Source organism: Bactrocera latifrons, unplaced genomic scaffold (assembly GCF_001853355.1).
Source record: "Bactrocera latifrons isolate USDA-ARS-PBARC rearing strain unplaced genomic scaffold, ASM185335v1 scaffold_538, whole genome shotgun sequence".
Lineage (NCBI taxonomy): Eukaryota > Metazoa > Arthropoda > Insecta > Diptera > Tephritidae > Bactrocera > Bactrocera latifrons.
The window spans coordinates 76,852-95,253 of record NW_017537199.1 but is presented as its reverse complement, the minus strand read 5'-3'; the positions used below and the strand labels follow the sequence as shown (position 1 = coordinate 95,253).

The window sequence follows — 18,402 nt, the reverse complement described above, 5'->3', positions numbered from 1 at the left end:
TTTCCGATTATGTAGAAACGGCTAAAGTCGAAACTATTATTCTGAGGGAGCGTTAAGTATATATATTTTTTAAATTACATAACACTTTTCTAGATTATAAACATGTTGGCTATAAAGCAATGTTTTTCGTAAAATTTTGGGAAGTGCATGACGAATGTGCTAACACTATTAATTTACCTAAATAAAATCCATTACTTTTTATTTGGGCTCTTTAAGTATTTTTATAGTACTGAGTACTTTCAATTAATTCTGTTTGTACTTTTCAAGTATTTATTTTCAAGTTGAGAAGTGGTGATACTCAGGTAATCCCTCATCGTGTAGCAAATGCAATTCATTATACATGATGAAGGAATGAATTACTTATAATGTTTAACTTATTTTATACATTTTAGATCGCGCAAAACTAACTTTTGAAGACGGTCTTATACCAACATTAACAGCAGCCATAAGTGAGCATGAAAAACATGACGGCACTCTTGGAAAAGGTAAGTCATAAGATAAAAACAATCTCAACATTATCTTCAATCTTTTCTATTTTTATCATTTAAATGCTTTTAGGTAACTCAAATTCGGCTCAGTACCTGATGGTACAACTTGAACCGGACACCGCTGCCTCATCGGACAATGAAACCTTCACGGAATGTCAGTCCTACCAAATCGCGTCTGCTAACGATTATGGTTTTATAGCGGATGAATATAGTTTTGAGAACTCCGAAATCGAATCATACTTTAGTGCTGCTAACTCAAGAAATGCTACACTCACGACAGGTGAAGCAGATCCTTTAAGTGTTACTATAAATAAAACGTCAGAACAAAATGAGAGTGAGCAAGGTGACTTGCAATCACAGGTTTCAGCTATAAGTGGTGACGATTTGTTAGCAACGCACCAACATTCATTAGATGTAACCTTCGATGAAGAACCAATGGATGTGGATGAGAGTTTTACTGAGTTAAAACAAAATGTAAACGTTGAAACATGCCAGTTGCATACAACTAATGTCGGAGTTGATAATGAGTCAACTTCGAAAACAGCAGAGCCGGAAAGTGTTGTTACTAATGGCGAAGCGACGGAGGTTAAGCAACTAAATTGTACTAAAAACGAAGCTGTCCCCAAAGATGCTGCAGTGCCTCAGCCCGAGACCGAGTTAGAAATTACACAATCAAAACTTGAGTTGTCACTAAACAAAAGTATCGAAATACCCACATCAACAACGCAAAAGAACAATTATGAGGACAATCAGCTAGATATCAGCAGTACTGAAACTTTTTCGGAAGTAACAGTCGATCTTACCCAAGCAACAATTGCTACGACATCATCAACTTCAATTCACTCCGCAAATACCAGTTTACATCCCATCGAAGAAGAGTTATTGAAATATAAAATTCCAGGTAAACAAGAATTCGGTAAGTCCTGGACTGGTTCACAAAATGCACTAAATCTGACAGTGGATATGGACTCATCAACGCAAAGCAATAAAAGTTCCGCTTCCTCACCAAGTTTCCCTATAAAACATAAGGGAAACTCACTCAAACAATTTCCACGCTCGCCCACTGCAGCCGTACCAAAAAGTATGACATTTTTAGAAAAATCGGAATACACTGAGCGTATTGAAACAGAACGTAAAAAATCTACAGCCAGTGAGCCGAAGCTGGAGTTATTCGGTTCACGCAAAACATCGACAGTCGACGAAAAACCAACACAGCATGCAATAACGGAAAATCTTGCTGCATGCATTACCAGCACTACGGTATGTCCAAATGAGCCTAATAATGATGAAGTTGCGTCAACAAAAATAAATGGCAATGCAGCAACGGATGAAGTTGCACCTTTAACAAGTGCTTCTTCAATAGACAGTTCAGATAAACGTCGTACATATAATGTAACGGCTCCAGTGAAACCTTCTCCTGAAATAGAGAGCGTGACACAAAAATGTGTGAACGATCACGAGAAACGACGCACCTTTAATATGCCTGCAGCACCGCAAGCACCAAGTATCGTTGGACAAAAATCGGAAAGAGACGAGGACAAACGACGTACGTTTAATATGCCTGTATCAACACAAGAAACAGACATGACTACCCAAAAACCAGAGAATGAGGGCAATAATCGACGAACTTTTAATCTTATGGGCTCAGAAGATATAATAGAGAAGAAAATTTCAAGCGAAAATAATTCTGATACAGCCGAGAGGCCTCGAACTTACATTGTTTCTGAACCAACATTTCCGATGAGACCAAATAGTGAGGGAATAAATGTGCCTATGGACATAGACGACACATTACCAACAGATGCTGGTCAAAACAACACAACACAATCCCGAACACCAATGCAGTCCCCCACAACAACTGTTTCTAGTTCGCCACCAATACCGCCTTTACAAAATCGTATTGGAAACACCATTCCAACAAACACCTCACCCCCAATACCGACACTACAAAATCGGGCACGAAATGACCAAACCCAACTTATTATGGATGATGATGCCTTTAAAGTGCCACTACCGCCATCGCCAGCATCATCGACGGCATCACCACCAACAGCTACCATACATAAACGACCGTCTATCCATGCGTACAAAAATACAGAAGATGTCGTTGAAGCGTTATCCGCCAAAGAGCAAACCAAACGCGATGCCAGTGATGAGAAGGATGTGTTCGCTGGCAATTGTACACCCTCACCCATGGAAGAGCAGCCATCTTCAACAAGCAATTTTGGTGATTTCGGCTCTAATTTAAACGTTGATGTGGATCAGCAAGAATTTGCAAGTGAGCAATTTGAGAATGGGAATAATTGTGAGTTTTCGTTGTTGTCTTTTACCTACTTAATACACTAACTTAACTGTCTAATGTACTGATTTTTTGGAAAATTTAAACCTCACTACTATCCGCCATTTCTTTATGCATGCACTTACATACTATACATATATGCAATACCACCTACTATACGTCATAGTTGTAGTCGACTCGCCATTTCTTCATTCAAATGTGGTCTGTTGTTCACATGTGTTACATTTCATTGTAACACTATTGTTGTTTCCCCCTTCATATAACATTTTTCGCAAGCTTTTACCACTGTGTTTTAAAATTACTCTGCTAGCAACCCACGTCCAATCTCATATGCACTTCACCTTAGCAACTCCTTCCTACAGCACATTCAAATTGCAATGGCAAAGAATAAACATCAACCGGTATTTTCTGTTTGCTATACGAGTATATGTGTGTATATGTGCATACCGATCACTGCGGCATGCCACACAGCTTTTGATTTCAACACATCGCCATATAAAAACAAATCAAGGCCATGACTGCAATTGAAGAGCGAATGCGCTACATAGAAAAACAGTCAAGTTACCTACCACTCTTTTCACGGGTTTTCCTTCTTCATTGTGGTAGTTGGTTGCAGGGCGGTTCTGACCTTCCGCTCGCACAGGCAGGAGCGTTTGAACTTGAAAGCAATAGAAAAGTCCACAGCTAATTTACATATTTATTAGGCCGGTCATGCGGTTGTCACGACACCAGACCAAATAAATACCTTCACACACGTAAGATGTTTGTGGGGTGAAAGGTATTTATTTTTTTGCGAAATAGAACAGAAAGTAAAAAAATAAAAAATAATATAGTATATCAGTATTGTTGTATGTATGTATATACAGTGTCATACATATATATTAAAATAAAAAAATTGTTCAATCTTCGCCAAAAAATTAAAAAAAAAATTATACAAATGAAATAATCTTTACTTTCAATCTATACTATCTGTCTCTTATACACATCTAGATGTGTATAAGAGACAGTGTATATACAGTGTCATACATATATATTAAAATAAAAAAATTGTTCAATCTTCGCCAAAAAATTAAAAAAAAAATTATACAAATGAAATAATCTTTACTTTCAATCTATACTATATATTGTATCCTCCTTCCTTCCTTTTATTTTACTCTTCGTAAAACGATACACTGTCAGTGAGTTTGCTATTTCCACACCTGTAATACCTTCCCTGGAACTCACAACGGTTTATTTGTGGTGTTCTACTATGCGTTAATACAACGGTGTTTTTTCCATGCCACTCACTGCCGCCATTGCAGCTGCTTTAACACAGCGTTCTCCGCTCGTCATACGTGGTATTTAAAGTCAATGACAACATTAGTACTATAGGCTAATGACAATAGATTTTGTTGTATTCGCTAAAATTCCTTTCCACGTTTTATTTCTTTTGTTTAGTATGACCACATATGTATATACATACATACTTACATTGATATGATTCAATTTACTATTGAATTTGTTTATGTTTTGGATAAAAAAAAACAATGAAAATTTTAAGTTTTAATTTTAAACCCTTGGCATTTTAGTGTTAATGAACAAATTTTTGTTTCATATACATAATTTTTCATTAAGTTGTATATGTTCTAAATATAAGTTATTACCAATTTACCATTTGAATCGAATTGAATTATTCAAGAATTTTGTATATTACTATCCCTTTGAGGATTAAAGAAGTGTACATTTATTCGGCAGTGAAGTAAAGACAGGCAGCAATTTTAGCAAATTCAAAGTAAAACTAATTAAAAATATTGCGTAATTGTTTCTTCATATGTTTAATTAGCTTGTCTAATTTTTACCTATTCCTATATTTTTTAAAATTGGTATTTTTTATTTACAAATCATACATATTTATATCAGTTGTTAATATCCCATTTAAAAGTTTTCATATAAACTCAATACTGCTAGAAATGCAACTCTGACTTGTCAATCAGCCCATATGACAAAACCAGTCTCCAGCAATACAATCGCAGTCAAAAAGTCAGCGATTGAGAGAGCACAAAACAGAGAGTATTAGAATAAATGTGCTCCATTCTATTCTCTTGTGCTATTAATGCTCTTTGAATATATGAGGGGCTGTCCATTTCAAGATAATTACTGTATATGCCAAACAAACACCATGGATTGACCACACCAACATGTTGGCCCTTCACTCCCTCGCTCAACTTTGGCATCTTGCAAGTGGCCAACTCTCATTCACATTTCCACTCTCACTCTTACATCCTCTCTCTCTCTTTTAATGCACGTACTATCGCTATTTGGGAAATGCTATTCTTCTGCTAAGAGCTAACCACAACTCAACTCCAGTCAACTATACAGCTCTACAAAATGCACGACATTCTCGCTTATCTAAATGGCATGTAGACTCGTTGGACGTGTGACTGCTTCTGCTTTGCTGGAGAAACCAACTTCTACGTGGAGAATTTTGCCTTTTAGTTTCTCAAGTTTGGTCGTCGACGTCGCGTTGCGTTTCGTTTACGACGTTTGCGTTTTTGTTTTATACATTGTCATTATTGCTCCGGTCTCAATTTGAAGTGTGTGATTGTGCTGAGAATTTTCCATGAAGAAAATCTATCAAAAGCTAAAAAAGTAATTAAAACGAAATTTTCCAAATACAAAAGTATAAATTTTAACACATCTCATAGTGTTTGCAAGTGTTGCGAAGGCTTTCTAAATTCTCCAAGCAATGTAATCGTTGAAAGTATCTAACAGATGCGTGACGTATATGAATTTTGATTTTTTCCGTCTTCGTCTGTCTACCCAAGGTGGTTAAGTGTATGGTGTAGTGAAATAAATGGAATTTGGGTTGTTTTATTTTTCATCTGCTATATGACCGCAACCTTCAATAACTCAATAAAACTTAATTATTATACAGACATGTGTGTGCGTGTGTGTGTGTAGTACGCTGCAGTCGATGTGTTAATTTATAAACTAACATAAACTTCCATCAAAAGTTGTTGCCCTCTAGAGACAATCGTGTAGATAATAGTAGGTCGACATTTGGTGTATCAAAAACGAAGAAAGATATACAATTACGCGTTAACAGCAAAGCAAAAGTTATTCCGCCTTGTCGCTGCTGCTTTTCCGGTTGTAAGGTGTTGTAAATGAAAGGGCAAATGCGCTCGTGGGGCGGAAAAGCAGCGAGAAGCCGCTCGAATGAGTCACTTTTCAGCTTAAATGAAAAAAAAATGCGGTCAACTAACGCAACGCGCGTCATTGTAAACAAATAGAAAGAGCATTTCCGCTCAAAATTTGTGAACCTTTAAGATTCCACGAGAAATCATTAGACATTGCAGTAGTCATACGTGCTATCTTTGATTGATAATATTGCCGCACGCTATATATGTGCTTGTGTTGGGGCATACATATATAATTACTCATTTATGTTAACGCCAATTCAAAGTGTTCGCTGCAAGTGTATCTCCTCATCTGTGCATCATTCTATATTATTGGTTTTATTTTATTTTCACTCGTCTTTTCTCGCTTTTTGTGCCAAATCAATTTGACTCTGTTGGTGATCATACTCATTGTCCAAACGAATTTCTATATACATTTCTTTGCCTGTCTTCTTGTTCGCCTTTGACTTGCTTACTTTTATATTCGCTCATGTGTTCCAAGTTCTCATTCTCTTAGTCATTGTTCGTATGGACTTGACTCGTTTTCTAAGTCTCATATATTTGGTGTTATTTGATTGCTTGTCTAGTTGCCTCTCATAATTATTTGTTTATTTTCGCAAGCGTTATTGATATACATATATTTTTTTCTGCTGCAATTTAATTAGTTAGCAAAAACTAAATTAAAATAAAATATATTATTTTGCAACGTATAACAACTACTTTGTTCTTTAAGCCGCTTTTTATCGAGTTTAAATGTTTGTTTACAATTAAATTTGTTTCGATTCGTATTTTTACTTCCTCTGCTCTTAGTAGGATGTGTGTATAATATATTGTTCTACTATTTATGTTCAAGCATGGCTTTTCGGTTGTATCGTTTTTATTGTCATATTGATACGCCCACGAGCAATCAATCTCTATCAGCGTTGGCGACAAACAACTAGTTATATTTTACAGTTTTTTTTTATTTTTTCTTTCTTTGTGCAAATGGAAAATAAAGCAATTTCCACAGTGTTAGTTGTATTGATTTTGCATAGGCATGCGAAGGCTTAATATTTTTATTATACAAAATAAGTGGCGCGGTGTGGTGAAACACAATATCAAGATGGATACCAGCGTTTAAATAGATTGTTTACTAATTTTATTGGAGACATTGTTAATTTAGAGACATTTCTTTTTAATAATTATTGTTAATACAGTGGGGTTTCCCCAAACTCCCCGAACTTTTAAGATTTACGGAAGGAAATTTGATTTTTATTGCCAATTCAAGAGTTCGGGTTATGACAACTTCAGAGTTATGGAAGTTCAAGTGTAATTTATTAAAAATCAAAAAAAAAAATACATACTCTTAACTGTTTTTGTAAACGCAGCTTACTGCTATAATATAATATAACAGTTTTTATGATTACAACGTCGTTATTATATATAAATGTTTAAATATATTTTCCACAAATAGTTTAGCATTTTTCAATTATGTTGTTGCAACTCCTCCTATTAAGTGAATATGTAAATTAAAGAAAAACTTAATTTCTTTACTTTAGTTTTACTTAAGCGATTAGGTGTAGTCAGAGACATGAGAAAAAGTCAATTTTAAATAATTTTGGTTTGCCAATAAACTTTTTTAATGAATAAAAGTGAAACCAAAGAATCAGTAAATACGGTTTCGACTTGACAGAAATTTTAAAAAATTAAAAGTAATGACTGCTTGTTGATCAAGTTCCAATCATATCTCCTTGCAGTGACCATCACTAATCTTTGGAGATTAATCTAAAATCATTCGAAAAAAAATTAGTTGAATAAATGTTTGAAAAAGTAGACGTAGCCCGCCCTTAATCAGTTTAATGTACATATCTCCTAAACCACCAAAAATACAACAACAAAATTCGCTTATCGCAAATATTATACGAACTCCTACCAACAGTGTGAAAATGGATAAAATCGGAAACCCTGCACACCCTGCAAGGCCTGAGAGGCCTTTAATGAGTCGGGGTCAAAATTGGTCGATGGGCGTTGCACCGCCCACTCTTAGGTGAAATCACATTTCCCAAGTCAATATGATAATAAAAGTCGGTCAATATGTGAGATATATAATTGAAATTCAAAGAGAATCCTTTCCTTTCCTGTCTGTGTGCTACAAATGGGTTGAATCTGGTGAATAATGCCCGTAACCCCATATACCTAATATTAAGATTTTCGTATTTCCGTAGGTGACTTGTAACGGTGCATATTTGTGCTTAGAATGAATAAAACTCGCCCTAGATCCCATATAACTAACAAGCGTTATGTATCTGTAGGCACTTCTCTGGGTTTAATGCTTCCAAGTTGCAAGAGTATAAAATTTTACCCCTACTTATTCCTTCCTTACTTGTGAATTAGTCAGTTTTAAAAATGTTCACTTACTGACATTTTTTTTTTTATTATGTAACGTACAAAATATTTGTTTTCAGCAATTCAATCCTGAACAAAAAAATCTTCGAAAACAAAGAGAGAAGAAAAACAATATGCGAAAGATTGACACAGATATTTACATAAGTCTCTACGAGTATTATCTTTAAGATATATCACAAATAACAATTTTTTAACTACTTAATGTACATATATAATCGATAATTTCTAACAAAAACTGTTGTTTTACTTTGTATACTTTTCATGCACGTTCATCGTTAATGTGAAACCCATTTAAAATATCAGTAATTTTGAATCCATCCGACTTTGATTATCTACTCACAAAAGGCAATAATAGCGCGCCAATTGATCGCAGTTCAATATTACTGAAATTCGATCCGTTGCTCGGCGTGCCAGTACCTGCAAATCAAGTGCAACAACAGAAACCAACAAAGCAAACACCACAAATATTACAAAACATTTTAGGAAGTAATCTAACAAACTTAAGTCCTACACTCGAAGAGGACGAGCACTCATCATCAGCGTCCACATCATCCATTAGCAATAATCAATCGTTTGTTGTTGAGACCGATAATAAAAGGAAATCTGACGAAGAGGAGAGTACCAAGTCAAAACAGAACTTTATTAAGATTTTGGCAGAGAAGCAGCAACGCCAACAACAACAATATCAACAACCAACTGTTTTAAAGGTGAATATGGATAATTTAAATCAAACCGAAAGAATTTAATGAATATATAATTTTTTTAATACATAGAAGCATGACAGTATGAGTGTCGACGTGATTAAGGATATGAATATCGACAACGATTGTAACAAATCCTTTGAGAATTCAAAGTAAGTGAAAATTTTAGAAAAAAAATTTGACATACCTCTAAGCGCCGGTTTCTAATATGTAAATTATTAGAATATGCATAGATTAATTACAATTAATTGGATTTTATTAGAAACGCGGTCGAAGCTTAATATATAATTATAAAAAAAGTTAACGGCTGAACCTAAGCCGCAAGGATTATTTTTTAGGGCACTATATGTATTATTAAATATATTAAAGTAACCTGCTGACTGTTTGCAACCAACGCAAACAGTTTTTTCTATAAATGGTTTGAATCGGGTCAATACTTCCCTTAGCCCCGATATACCTAATATAAAGATTTTCGAACTTCCGGATGGCTCTATACCGCATATATCGGTCAATATGTGAGTGATCTAAATAAAAACGGGAGAGAGTGTTTTTCTTATAACGGTGCACATTTGAGCTTAGAATAAGTAAAATTGGATGAAAACTCGCCCTAGACCTCATTTAACTAACAAGCCTTATGTACTTGAAGGTACTTCCCCGGCTTTAATCCTTGCTAGTTGCAAAAGTATAAAATGTTCGATTATACCCGAAGTTAGCTCTTCCTTACTTGTTATTGTTATTGTTGTAGCGGTAAAAAGTGAAGTAATTTCGAAGAATGGTGTCGAGTTGAAAGTTCTTGGCGGGATAAAAGTCGGCTTCCGTTCCGATTACTTACACTTGACTGTCGTGGGAACGAGCGAATATTCGCCGTATTCGCTGCTTTATGTTTAAGCTCTGCTCTCTTGTCAAAAAATTTACGTTTTATATTTGATTATTTGACAGATAAAACCTTTTACTTTTTTATTTACGTTTAAGTATGACGGTTTATTTATCCTAGTTGACTCTAGTTGAAGAATTATATCTTTTTTAAAAACAATTGTTGGCCCCGCGCTATATCCTAATGTTTTCTTTTTCACTATAGTCGATTCTATTTATTTTTCATATAAGATTCGAACTAATTTTACTTTTTCTTACCGCTACTAGCTCACAACCCGATGAAAAACAAATTAACTACAAAATGGATGAACTCGAGAAGAAAATTAAAAACGAAGTGTAAGTCATTGCCCTTTAATAAAAATCAAATTCAAAGATAAATTTATCAGTGGCGCTAATGCTAAACACTGTTGGTGGAGCGCTGAAAAATAAAATATTAAGCTATTTTTCACTATATTTGGCATATCTGCAAGATGTCGTTTTAATTTGGCTGCAAGCTTTTGTATTTTCCATACAATTTTTGCTTCACTAATAATTTATTTATTCATTGCCTTTTTTAGACTCAAAACAGAAGATATCGAAAAGAAATTGAAAGAAGCTGAACAGCGTGAGGAGGCATTAATCAAACGGATAACGGAAAAAGACAAAACAATAACAAAAATGACGTAAGTGCCTAATATGCAACCGCCCACACATTATGTATTTTAATTAATTATATTTGCCTCTTTGCTAATGCGTACAAATATTTCACTTCTTGAATATGTTCTTTTGTACATGTACAAAAATAAATCTGAATCCGACAACTCTGCGGCGCAGCGGGGTCATTGAAGCGTACGAAAAAGCAATTGCTGAGCTAATCGCTGAAAAAGAGCAATTATTACAAAGCTACGAGAAACAGTTGGCGGAGGTCAAGGCGGATCGCGACTCGAATTATCAACATCTCACGTCACTCGAAACGACATTTGCTGATCTGCATGTGTAAGAAAGACTGGCTTTATTTGTGATATTTTTACTCAAATATCTGCATCTTTCTTTTTCAATCAACTAAACAGCAAATATGGCAAAAGTAAGGAAATGACGCTGCAGCTGAAGGCAGACGAAGAGGCTTTAGTGGTAGAGAAGCGGCAAATACTGGAGAATTTGCGACTTCAAGAGCAGCGATATGAAAAAATGAAGAATCATGCGATGCAACAGTTGGAAATGTGAGTTAAGCCTTTGCGAATAAGAACCCATTTTAGTGCGTCAATAATAATATCTTTTGCATTACTTGTCACACAGCGCCAACAAAAAGCTCGAATCGCTTAATAAAGAGCACAGTATCGAGACAACAAAACTGAAAGCACTACTCAAAAAGGAGGAAATCTCACGTGCCTCTATCAATGAGCAATTACAGCAAAAGTCCAGAGAAAATGCGGAGCTGGTTAAAATATGTGATGAACTAATTAATGGCCAGGGAAGTTAAGTGATTTCAGCGGTCAACGTCGGCAATGCAGCGACCTATGTATATCAAATGTTTGACCGATTTGCATATACTCTCAATAGATGTATGTGTGTTTTGTACTTGTTATGTATGAGCTAAGCCTAAATAGCGTAGCATTACATTGCATTACAATTACTCGTTATTAATAATTATTTAGTTGCCTGGTTAGCAAGCAATGGCGGCATAGTACAGTGTTCGTATGCCCACGTACGTACGTGCGTGTGTGACGCTCAAATGCCAGATGCGCTTAAGAAATGCATTCATTCAGTTCGCAGTCATTCACAAACAGTTGTGTGATTAATTTAAGAATTTTTTATAATTTAATTCTCCTTTTTTAATTTTCCATTGACATTCACAATGATTTGTATTGCACTTCTTTGCCGCATATAAGTAATAATTGTTAAGTAATTTTTTATGTAAAAATATGTAGGCAAATGAGTTAACAAATCCACAAGTTAGTTCGTGGAAATCAATAAACACACATAAACAAACATTTAAACACGAATATTATTACCTCGAAACATATGTACATACATGGAAAGAGGCAAACAAAATATATACTATCATAACTTACTGTGTGTTATGTACTTTAATTGTAGATTCTCTTTAATAATTTGCATAGTTATGCTGTGAATATACTGATATGAATTTCACTTCAAAGAAAACTAACTGTACAATCTCTTTAAATTTTAATTTTTTTATAAAAAATCAAAATGTTTAGAATTAATTTGTATTAAATTGTATTAATTTATTAATGTTTAGTTTTCCCTCAAACTGCCGAGCCTAAAATACATAGCTAACATTGGAAATATTAAATCGAATTTTATTCTGCTGTTTTATACTGAAAATTATTGTTACATGGACTTTATTTAAGGCGCCGCCTATGAAATACATATTTTAACTATAATCCCACAACGGTAAACTAGTAAAAACCGTTAGTTTAGTTGAGTGCTGCATTTTTCAAGCATCTTCTGCTCCATATGCGACAAGTCTTGAAATCAATAGGTATTAACTCGCTGTGTAATTATGTTGATTATGAAGTTCCGAATATTTCACTCTCAATTTTATCTAAGAAAAATGGAAGTAGTATGATAGCAGCGAACATAGCGAATATCTATATAAACTTATTAGTTAATATAGTTTTCTTCTAATTTTTCAGTATTTTATGTATAAACACATATTAAACACCTTATATTTGTCTGCATGGAACGAGGCGTCCAGATTCAAGTTCTCACTTTTCAAATTGAAAAGTAAAACGTTGAAATTTCTAACGACTTGTACTCGTTATTGTTATTCTAATATAAAATTATTTGCATTATTTTATTAATATTTATTTAATTTATTATTATTTATTTAGTTTATTATTATTTGTGGCATGTTTCCCACTTGCAACTCATAATTATTAATTTTAACTATATTTTTTAACAAAATACTAAAACATCCAGCGTGCATACATACATTCACAAGATGAAAAATAGATGAATCTCAAAAAATATCTTCCAAAATAGTTTACAACAACACATAAGAAAAAGTATAAAATTTTATAAAATTATCTAAACAAATACACTTCTCAAATGCAGATGTACTTAAGTACTTAGAAACTAGCACACACGCACACACTAAAGTCAAAAGTCTCATTTACATAAACTTTTGGCTTTGTCGACTTAATTTTTTTGCGAGAATGTGGAACTGAAATGTGCCCGTATCGTAAACGTCTTAAATCTTCATAACACAACACTGTAATAGATATGTATATTTACATTGTATCTATTGGCCTATAAATATAAACATCTCTACGTATATAATTTTCCTTAATGGAAAGGCTTGCCCGAAATTACTGCAAGTGAAATGAAATATTTTTTTAAGATACTAAACTAAAAACATAAATACATAATTACATTATAACCTAACATAAATGTGAATGAACCAATGCAAAATGAAACGCTATGTAAGATTTTGTAATAATTTAAGTCGAAGATTTTGGATTGCTTTATTAAACATATGCACTGTACATATAGTACATATGTGTATGTGTGTGAGTTTTCTATCGCATTTGCAGTTTTGTTGAATCTATGCGCTATAAAATCGTGGGGAATAGGTGGTGAATTGAATATTTAAGTGGAAATGAATTGTATTTAAGTATTAATAATAATGAAAGTAATACAATATGCCTATAACTGAATTGCACATTGTAGTTGACCTAAGAGAGACATAAATAAGTTAAAAGAAAAGTTGATTTAATTGTGGATGATATTATAAAAAAATTAAACATTAATAAATACTTATATACAATCGCAGATTTAGTATCTTTTACTTTCGAACAACTGTTAGTACAATCGTTGGCAAATTTAAACTTTTGAAAGCCTTCGATTTGTGAGTTTATTTTAATTTTGTATTACCGTGGTAACGTGCTTGTGATAAATGGCAAATAGGTAAAACCGCCCCCTTATTTGAATTCCTTAATTTTCTATTCGTCTGCCTATGGGAAAGGACATATGTACATATGTATGTTTGCTTTAAATGCTTGCATAAATTACCAAGTGAAGCAAACGCATAACGCACGCATACACTTCTCATGTAGTCCCACTGTATAGTTACATCATCAAGCATAACGATTCATATGCAGAGGCAATATTAATTGCCCATAAATTTATTGCCAATGAGGTTGGCAAAACCGACATGCGTTTGAGGTCTTGTACCGTTCAGAAATTTAAAGAAGATGGCCAAAATTATGAAATGGAAAAAGTAGAAAATATACCCCAATATCTCGTAAACATTATAATGAGCTACTTCGAAAATAAGAGATTGTTATTCGACACGGACGAGGGCGCTCAGAGCTACACTATTTCGAGTGGAGTACGGCAAGGCTCGGTATTTCCCTCTCCCATGAAGTACTACTTAGTCCGTGGGAGTGATATGAGTTGGGATTAGGTTATGCTTAGCGGATTTAAGTCCCGCACTCCGGCTTTCCATGCTTCCCCTTTTAAAATTTGTACAAGCTGCTGGTATTCGGCATTTGTTTGTTTGTAGGTTTCTACATTGCCAATCTTAATGTCAATATATTTAAGAGATTGCTAACAATGTACATTGCCTGTGGAGATGCAGCGTTAAGAATTACTAATAACATAGTGTTATATAATTTTTTCACACATGCGTTTGATCATGAACTTTGACAGTAAAGTAGTGTTAATCACAGGAGCCAGCTCCGGTATTGGGGCAGCTGCTGCAGTAAAATTCGCTGAATTGGGAGCTTTACTAATTCTAAATGGACGTAATGAGGAAAATTTGAAGGCCGTAGCAGAACAGTGCTCGGCAGTTGGTAAGGAGCCACATTTGGTCATAGCAGATATATCAAAGGAAGATGACACGGAACGACTTTGGCAGGAAACTTTAAAGAAATATAACAAGCTGGACGTATTGGTTAACAATGCTGGCATCATAGAAATGGGTAGTATAGAGAATACTAGCCTCGGACAATATGATCGTGTGATGAACACCAATTTACGTGCTGTGTATCACTTAACAATGTTGGCTGTACCGGAATTGGTAAAATCAAAAGGGAATATCGTAAATGTATCAAGTGTGAATGGCATACGTTCATTCCCCGGTGTACTAGCATACAATATTTCTAAAATGGGCTTGGACCAATTCACTCGTTGCATCGCACTGGAACTTGCTCCAAAAGGCGTTCGAGCAAATTGTGTTAATCCTGGAGTAATTGTAACAAATATACACAAACGCGGCGGCATGGATGAAGAAACATACCAAAAGTTTTTGGAACATTGCAAAACTACACACGCTATAGGTCGACCTGGTAATGTAGAAGAGGTAGCAAATTCAATCGCATTTTTGGCCAGCGACTTGGCCACTTTTACGACCGGCACTAGTTTATCAGTAGATGGAGGACGTCACGCAATGTGTCCACGGTGATCTGATCACTTACTTAATGTGCCGTAATTGTTTTTTTCCTATGAATTTGTTTTAGTTTTTAGGGGGGTTATGTATATATGTATGTACATATGTATGTCTGTCTCTTATACACATCTAGATGTGTATAAGAGACAGATGGAGGACGTCACGCAATGTGTCCACGGTGATCTGATCACTTACTTAATGTGCCGTAATTGTTTTTTTCCTATGAATTTGTTTTAGTTTTTAGGGGGGTTATGTATATATGTATGTACATATGTATGTATGTTAAAATTGTATGAAAATAAAATATGATTTTTTTATTCAATTAGTGGTTTCATATAGTCTCAATAAGTTAAAAGCTATAACGAAACGAAAACACAACTCACAACTTGTCAACGCATCGTAAAAACATGAATTTTTATACTAGTTTAAAAAATTCATTGTTGAAATAAATTCTAATACTGGTTAAAGAATTCATTGTTGGATTTCAGACAAATATAAGTTTACGCAAAAACAACTGTTGTTATACTTGATCAGCTGATTTCTGTATACTTATGTTTGCTTTTGTGCCGTGGTTAGATTTGTGTTTAAACTTTAAAAGCTTTATTCTGAGAAAATCTCACAACTGAGTTGTGAGGTTTACAGACCTATGCTCATGCCTTCACAAAAATCACAACCTCGCTATTGTGAGGTTTTCCGTATGCGGACATGATTTCAAAGGCCAAATACTCACAAATACAAAATTGCTTGTGTTTGTTTTAATAATTTCAATATTTTTAAAGAAGTTTGCAATTATTTTATTGAAACAGAATGGAGGACCTACATACAAGTTTTTGTCTGTTACAATAAATATGTAACATACGGTGTTTGTACATTTTACTTCCTTCCAAGTATGAATAAAAAGACATATCATATTTATGTTTTTATAAGAATATTAAATACAATTATGCTAATTAAATGAGGTTTTAGACAAAAGCAAAGCGGGTGGCGTTGGTAGAGTTTTTGTCACAAAACAGGGATTATGATGTATGTATGTATATCTCTTAAATAAACTTAGAAGTAATATATTATGATTCAAATTATAGAAGCTAACGTCAACATTGTGGACTGGATAAAAAATGTTAGTTGCATCTATTTCAAGAGCTTTTCGAAATATAAATTAAGGGGTCTATGTTAAGAAATTCTTGATTGCAAGTAAATGTAATGAGTCTAAATTAAAAATTTAGCTTTACCGGATTTTTCAGGCCCGTTTTTTATATCTCACTTTTATTATTGTAAACAATGAAAGGTTTCAAAGCAACAGGTTTATTTTCTGTACTCAAATCAAAACAACTTTCCTACTGCTTTAAGCCGAAACTACATAACTCGCGTAAGCATGTGCGTACGCTTGACACATGAGTAGAATATACGTCTTATGCGTACAGCTCCATAGTCACATTCCTTTAAATTTTTGTTGTTGTTGTTATGGTAAGGGCTCAAGTAATTTCGAGACATGATGTCGTGTTGACAAATCTGGTCCTGTGATCATGGATGCTGCCGCAGAGCGGGCTAATTCGTCGGCCAGCTCATTGTCGGCTACCCCTTTATGCCCCGGCACCCAGATCAGGTGTACACGGTTGCAAACTGATAGGCGGTTCAACTTTTCTATACACTCCTCCACTAAACCCGATTTGACCTCATAAGCTGAGATGCTGTCAACTCCTGGTGTATAGCTCAAGAAAGAGTCCCATGCCCACTTGATTAAGTCTGCAATGAATAAATTTCTTGCAGCCGTCCAATCTGAGAGAACTGGTTTAGTGAGACAATTGGTAGAATTTGGTCAACCCGAACCATCTCCGGGAAGTGCGCCAGCAGGAGGGCTATTGCCCTGTGTTCTGTGCTGCTAACATAGGCCCCATCCTGTCTTTTAATGGATAATAGACAAGGAGACTTTCGTACAACTACAGATATCGGTCGGTCCCTGACCTTTACCTTCACTGCAAATCGTATGATCCTGTGATCTAACATTGAGGATTCTTGCGACACTTGCCACTGCAAGATCAATCTGGTAATGTATTCAGTGCTTAAGGTTATGTCAAGGACCACGCTTCTTATTATCGATACTTGCATTGGTACCTATTATAAATTCAAGAAGAGACTCACCCGTCGCATTACAGGCCGTGTGATCCGCATTGGTATTCGACTAAACTGAGAATCGACGGAAGGCGTGGGAGGTTGTGGTGCCGTAGCCGTCTCATCTAGCCAAGTGGCCGTCTTCCCGTTCTTACAGTCGACAAGGAGCAGGCCTGACCATGAAATGAGCCAGTGTATCCACACGAATGAAAATCTCATCTATGATACCACCCTGTACTGCTGTTAGCTGTTTCATCGTCTCTGCCCTTTCGCTACTACGTCTTTCCGACGGGGTTAATTAGCTGAGTACGCGCCGTACGCGGAGTTGGCTCGGTAAGGCCGCCGTTACTTCTCAAAGCGCGACGGTATTAAGAAAGCTCCATTAGCATCCAGTCGAATCAATCTCTTGGCGCGGTAAGACCACCGTTACTTCTCAAGACGGCCCGGTATTAAGAAGGCACCGTTAGTATCCGGCCGAATTTATCTCCTGGCTGCAATCATCCAAATGAGCAGTGCCATACAGCATCACTTTTCGACTTAAGCTTCTGCACCGCGACAAGGTGCCTGCCATTCGCAGAGGACTTAGACATTAATTTGTTATTGATCAGTATGCAATTTTTTCGCCATATACGACATACAAATTCAATTTACGTTAGTTCTTCAATGAAGAGGGTCAGGAATTAATATAATTATATATATGTATATATATCTTGTAATTCTCATATAAATTTATTATAAAAGCATGTTCTTGTATAAAACTTTATTTTTATCTCATTTTGCAAAGCATCATATTCTACATCTCCCATTTCGGAGTTGATACATATATTTTAATATTTGTTTCTACAAAACCATCAAATTAAAACAATATATAGTATGTGTATTGTATATTGTTATTGACCTCTATAGAGATCGATATTATTAATCAGATTATAATTTTGGTAATTATTTATTATCTAAAATAGATGCCACACCCGACAAACTCAAAAATTACACTAGTTCA

At 34.9% G+C, this 18,402-nt stretch overlaps 2 protein-coding genes and 1 long non-coding RNA gene across 9 annotated transcripts in view; 2 read left to right on the top strand and 1 right to left on the bottom strand.

Annotated features, from left to right (window-relative positions):
• The window catches only part of LOC108974179 (transforming acidic coiled-coil-containing protein 2), a 32,074-nt gene extending 18,644 nt beyond the window's left edge, over window positions 1-13,430 (top strand). For 4 of the 6 annotated variants that reach the window (XM_018941878.1, XM_018941879.1, XM_018941875.1 and 1 more), the window contains exons 4-12: window positions 393-485; window positions 559-2,793; window positions 8,631-9,034; window positions 9,101-9,180; window positions 10,169-10,237; window positions 10,459-10,563; window positions 10,715-10,876; window positions 10,951-11,100; window positions 11,177-13,430. In XM_018941878.1, coding sequence (XP_018797423.1) covers window positions 393-485; window positions 559-2,793; window positions 8,631-9,034; window positions 9,101-9,180; window positions 10,169-10,237; window positions 10,459-10,563; window positions 10,715-10,876; window positions 10,951-11,100; window positions 11,177-11,360 — 3,482 coding nt within the window. In that variant the 3' untranslated portion in view covers window positions 11,361-13,430. The remainder of the gene's footprint in view (window positions 1-392; window positions 486-558; window positions 2,794-8,630; window positions 9,035-9,100; window positions 9,181-10,168; window positions 10,238-10,458; window positions 10,564-10,714; window positions 10,877-10,950; window positions 11,101-11,176) is intronic. The other 2 variants (XM_018941877.1, XM_018941876.1) reach the window with 2 other exon arrangements.
• The window catches only part of LOC108974183, a 29,925-nt gene extending 14,068 nt beyond the window's left edge, over window positions 1-15,857 (bottom strand). The window contains exon 1 of the long non-coding RNA XR_001993788.1: window positions 15,677-15,857. This is a non-coding gene — a long non-coding RNA (uncharacterized LOC108974183). The remainder of the gene's footprint in view (window positions 1-15,676) is intronic.
• Window positions 14,525-15,532, top strand: LOC108974180 (3-oxoacyl-[acyl-carrier-protein] reductase FabG-like). Of its 2 annotated transcripts, XM_018941882.1 has the most exons (2): window positions 14,525-15,276; window positions 15,444-15,532. In XM_018941882.1, exons 1-2 carry the CDS (start codon window positions 14,529-14,531, stop codon window positions 15,473-15,475), a joined length of 780 nt encoding a protein of 259 aa, XP_018797427.1. In that variant the 5' UTR covers window positions 14,525-14,528; the 3' UTR covers window positions 15,476-15,532. The 2 variants fall into 2 exon arrangements, with proteins under 2 accessions (XP_018797427.1, XP_018797426.1); XM_018941881.1 differs by lacking the exon at window positions 15,444-15,532 and having other exon boundaries at window positions 14,525-15,386.
• Window positions 15,858-18,402: the final 2,545 nt, after the last annotated feature.

What these genes read in the sequence shown, in the direction of transcription:
- LOC108974180 (XM_018941882.1), top strand. Translation starts at nt 14,529, where the DNA reads ATGCGTTTGATCATGAACTTTGACAGTAAAGTAGTGTTAATCACAGGA. An exon ending in CGGCACTAGTTTATCAGTAG is followed by an intron (nt 15,277 to 15,443) that starts ATGGAGGACGTC and finishes TATAAGAGACAG; the next exon opens with ATGGAGGACGTCACGCAATG.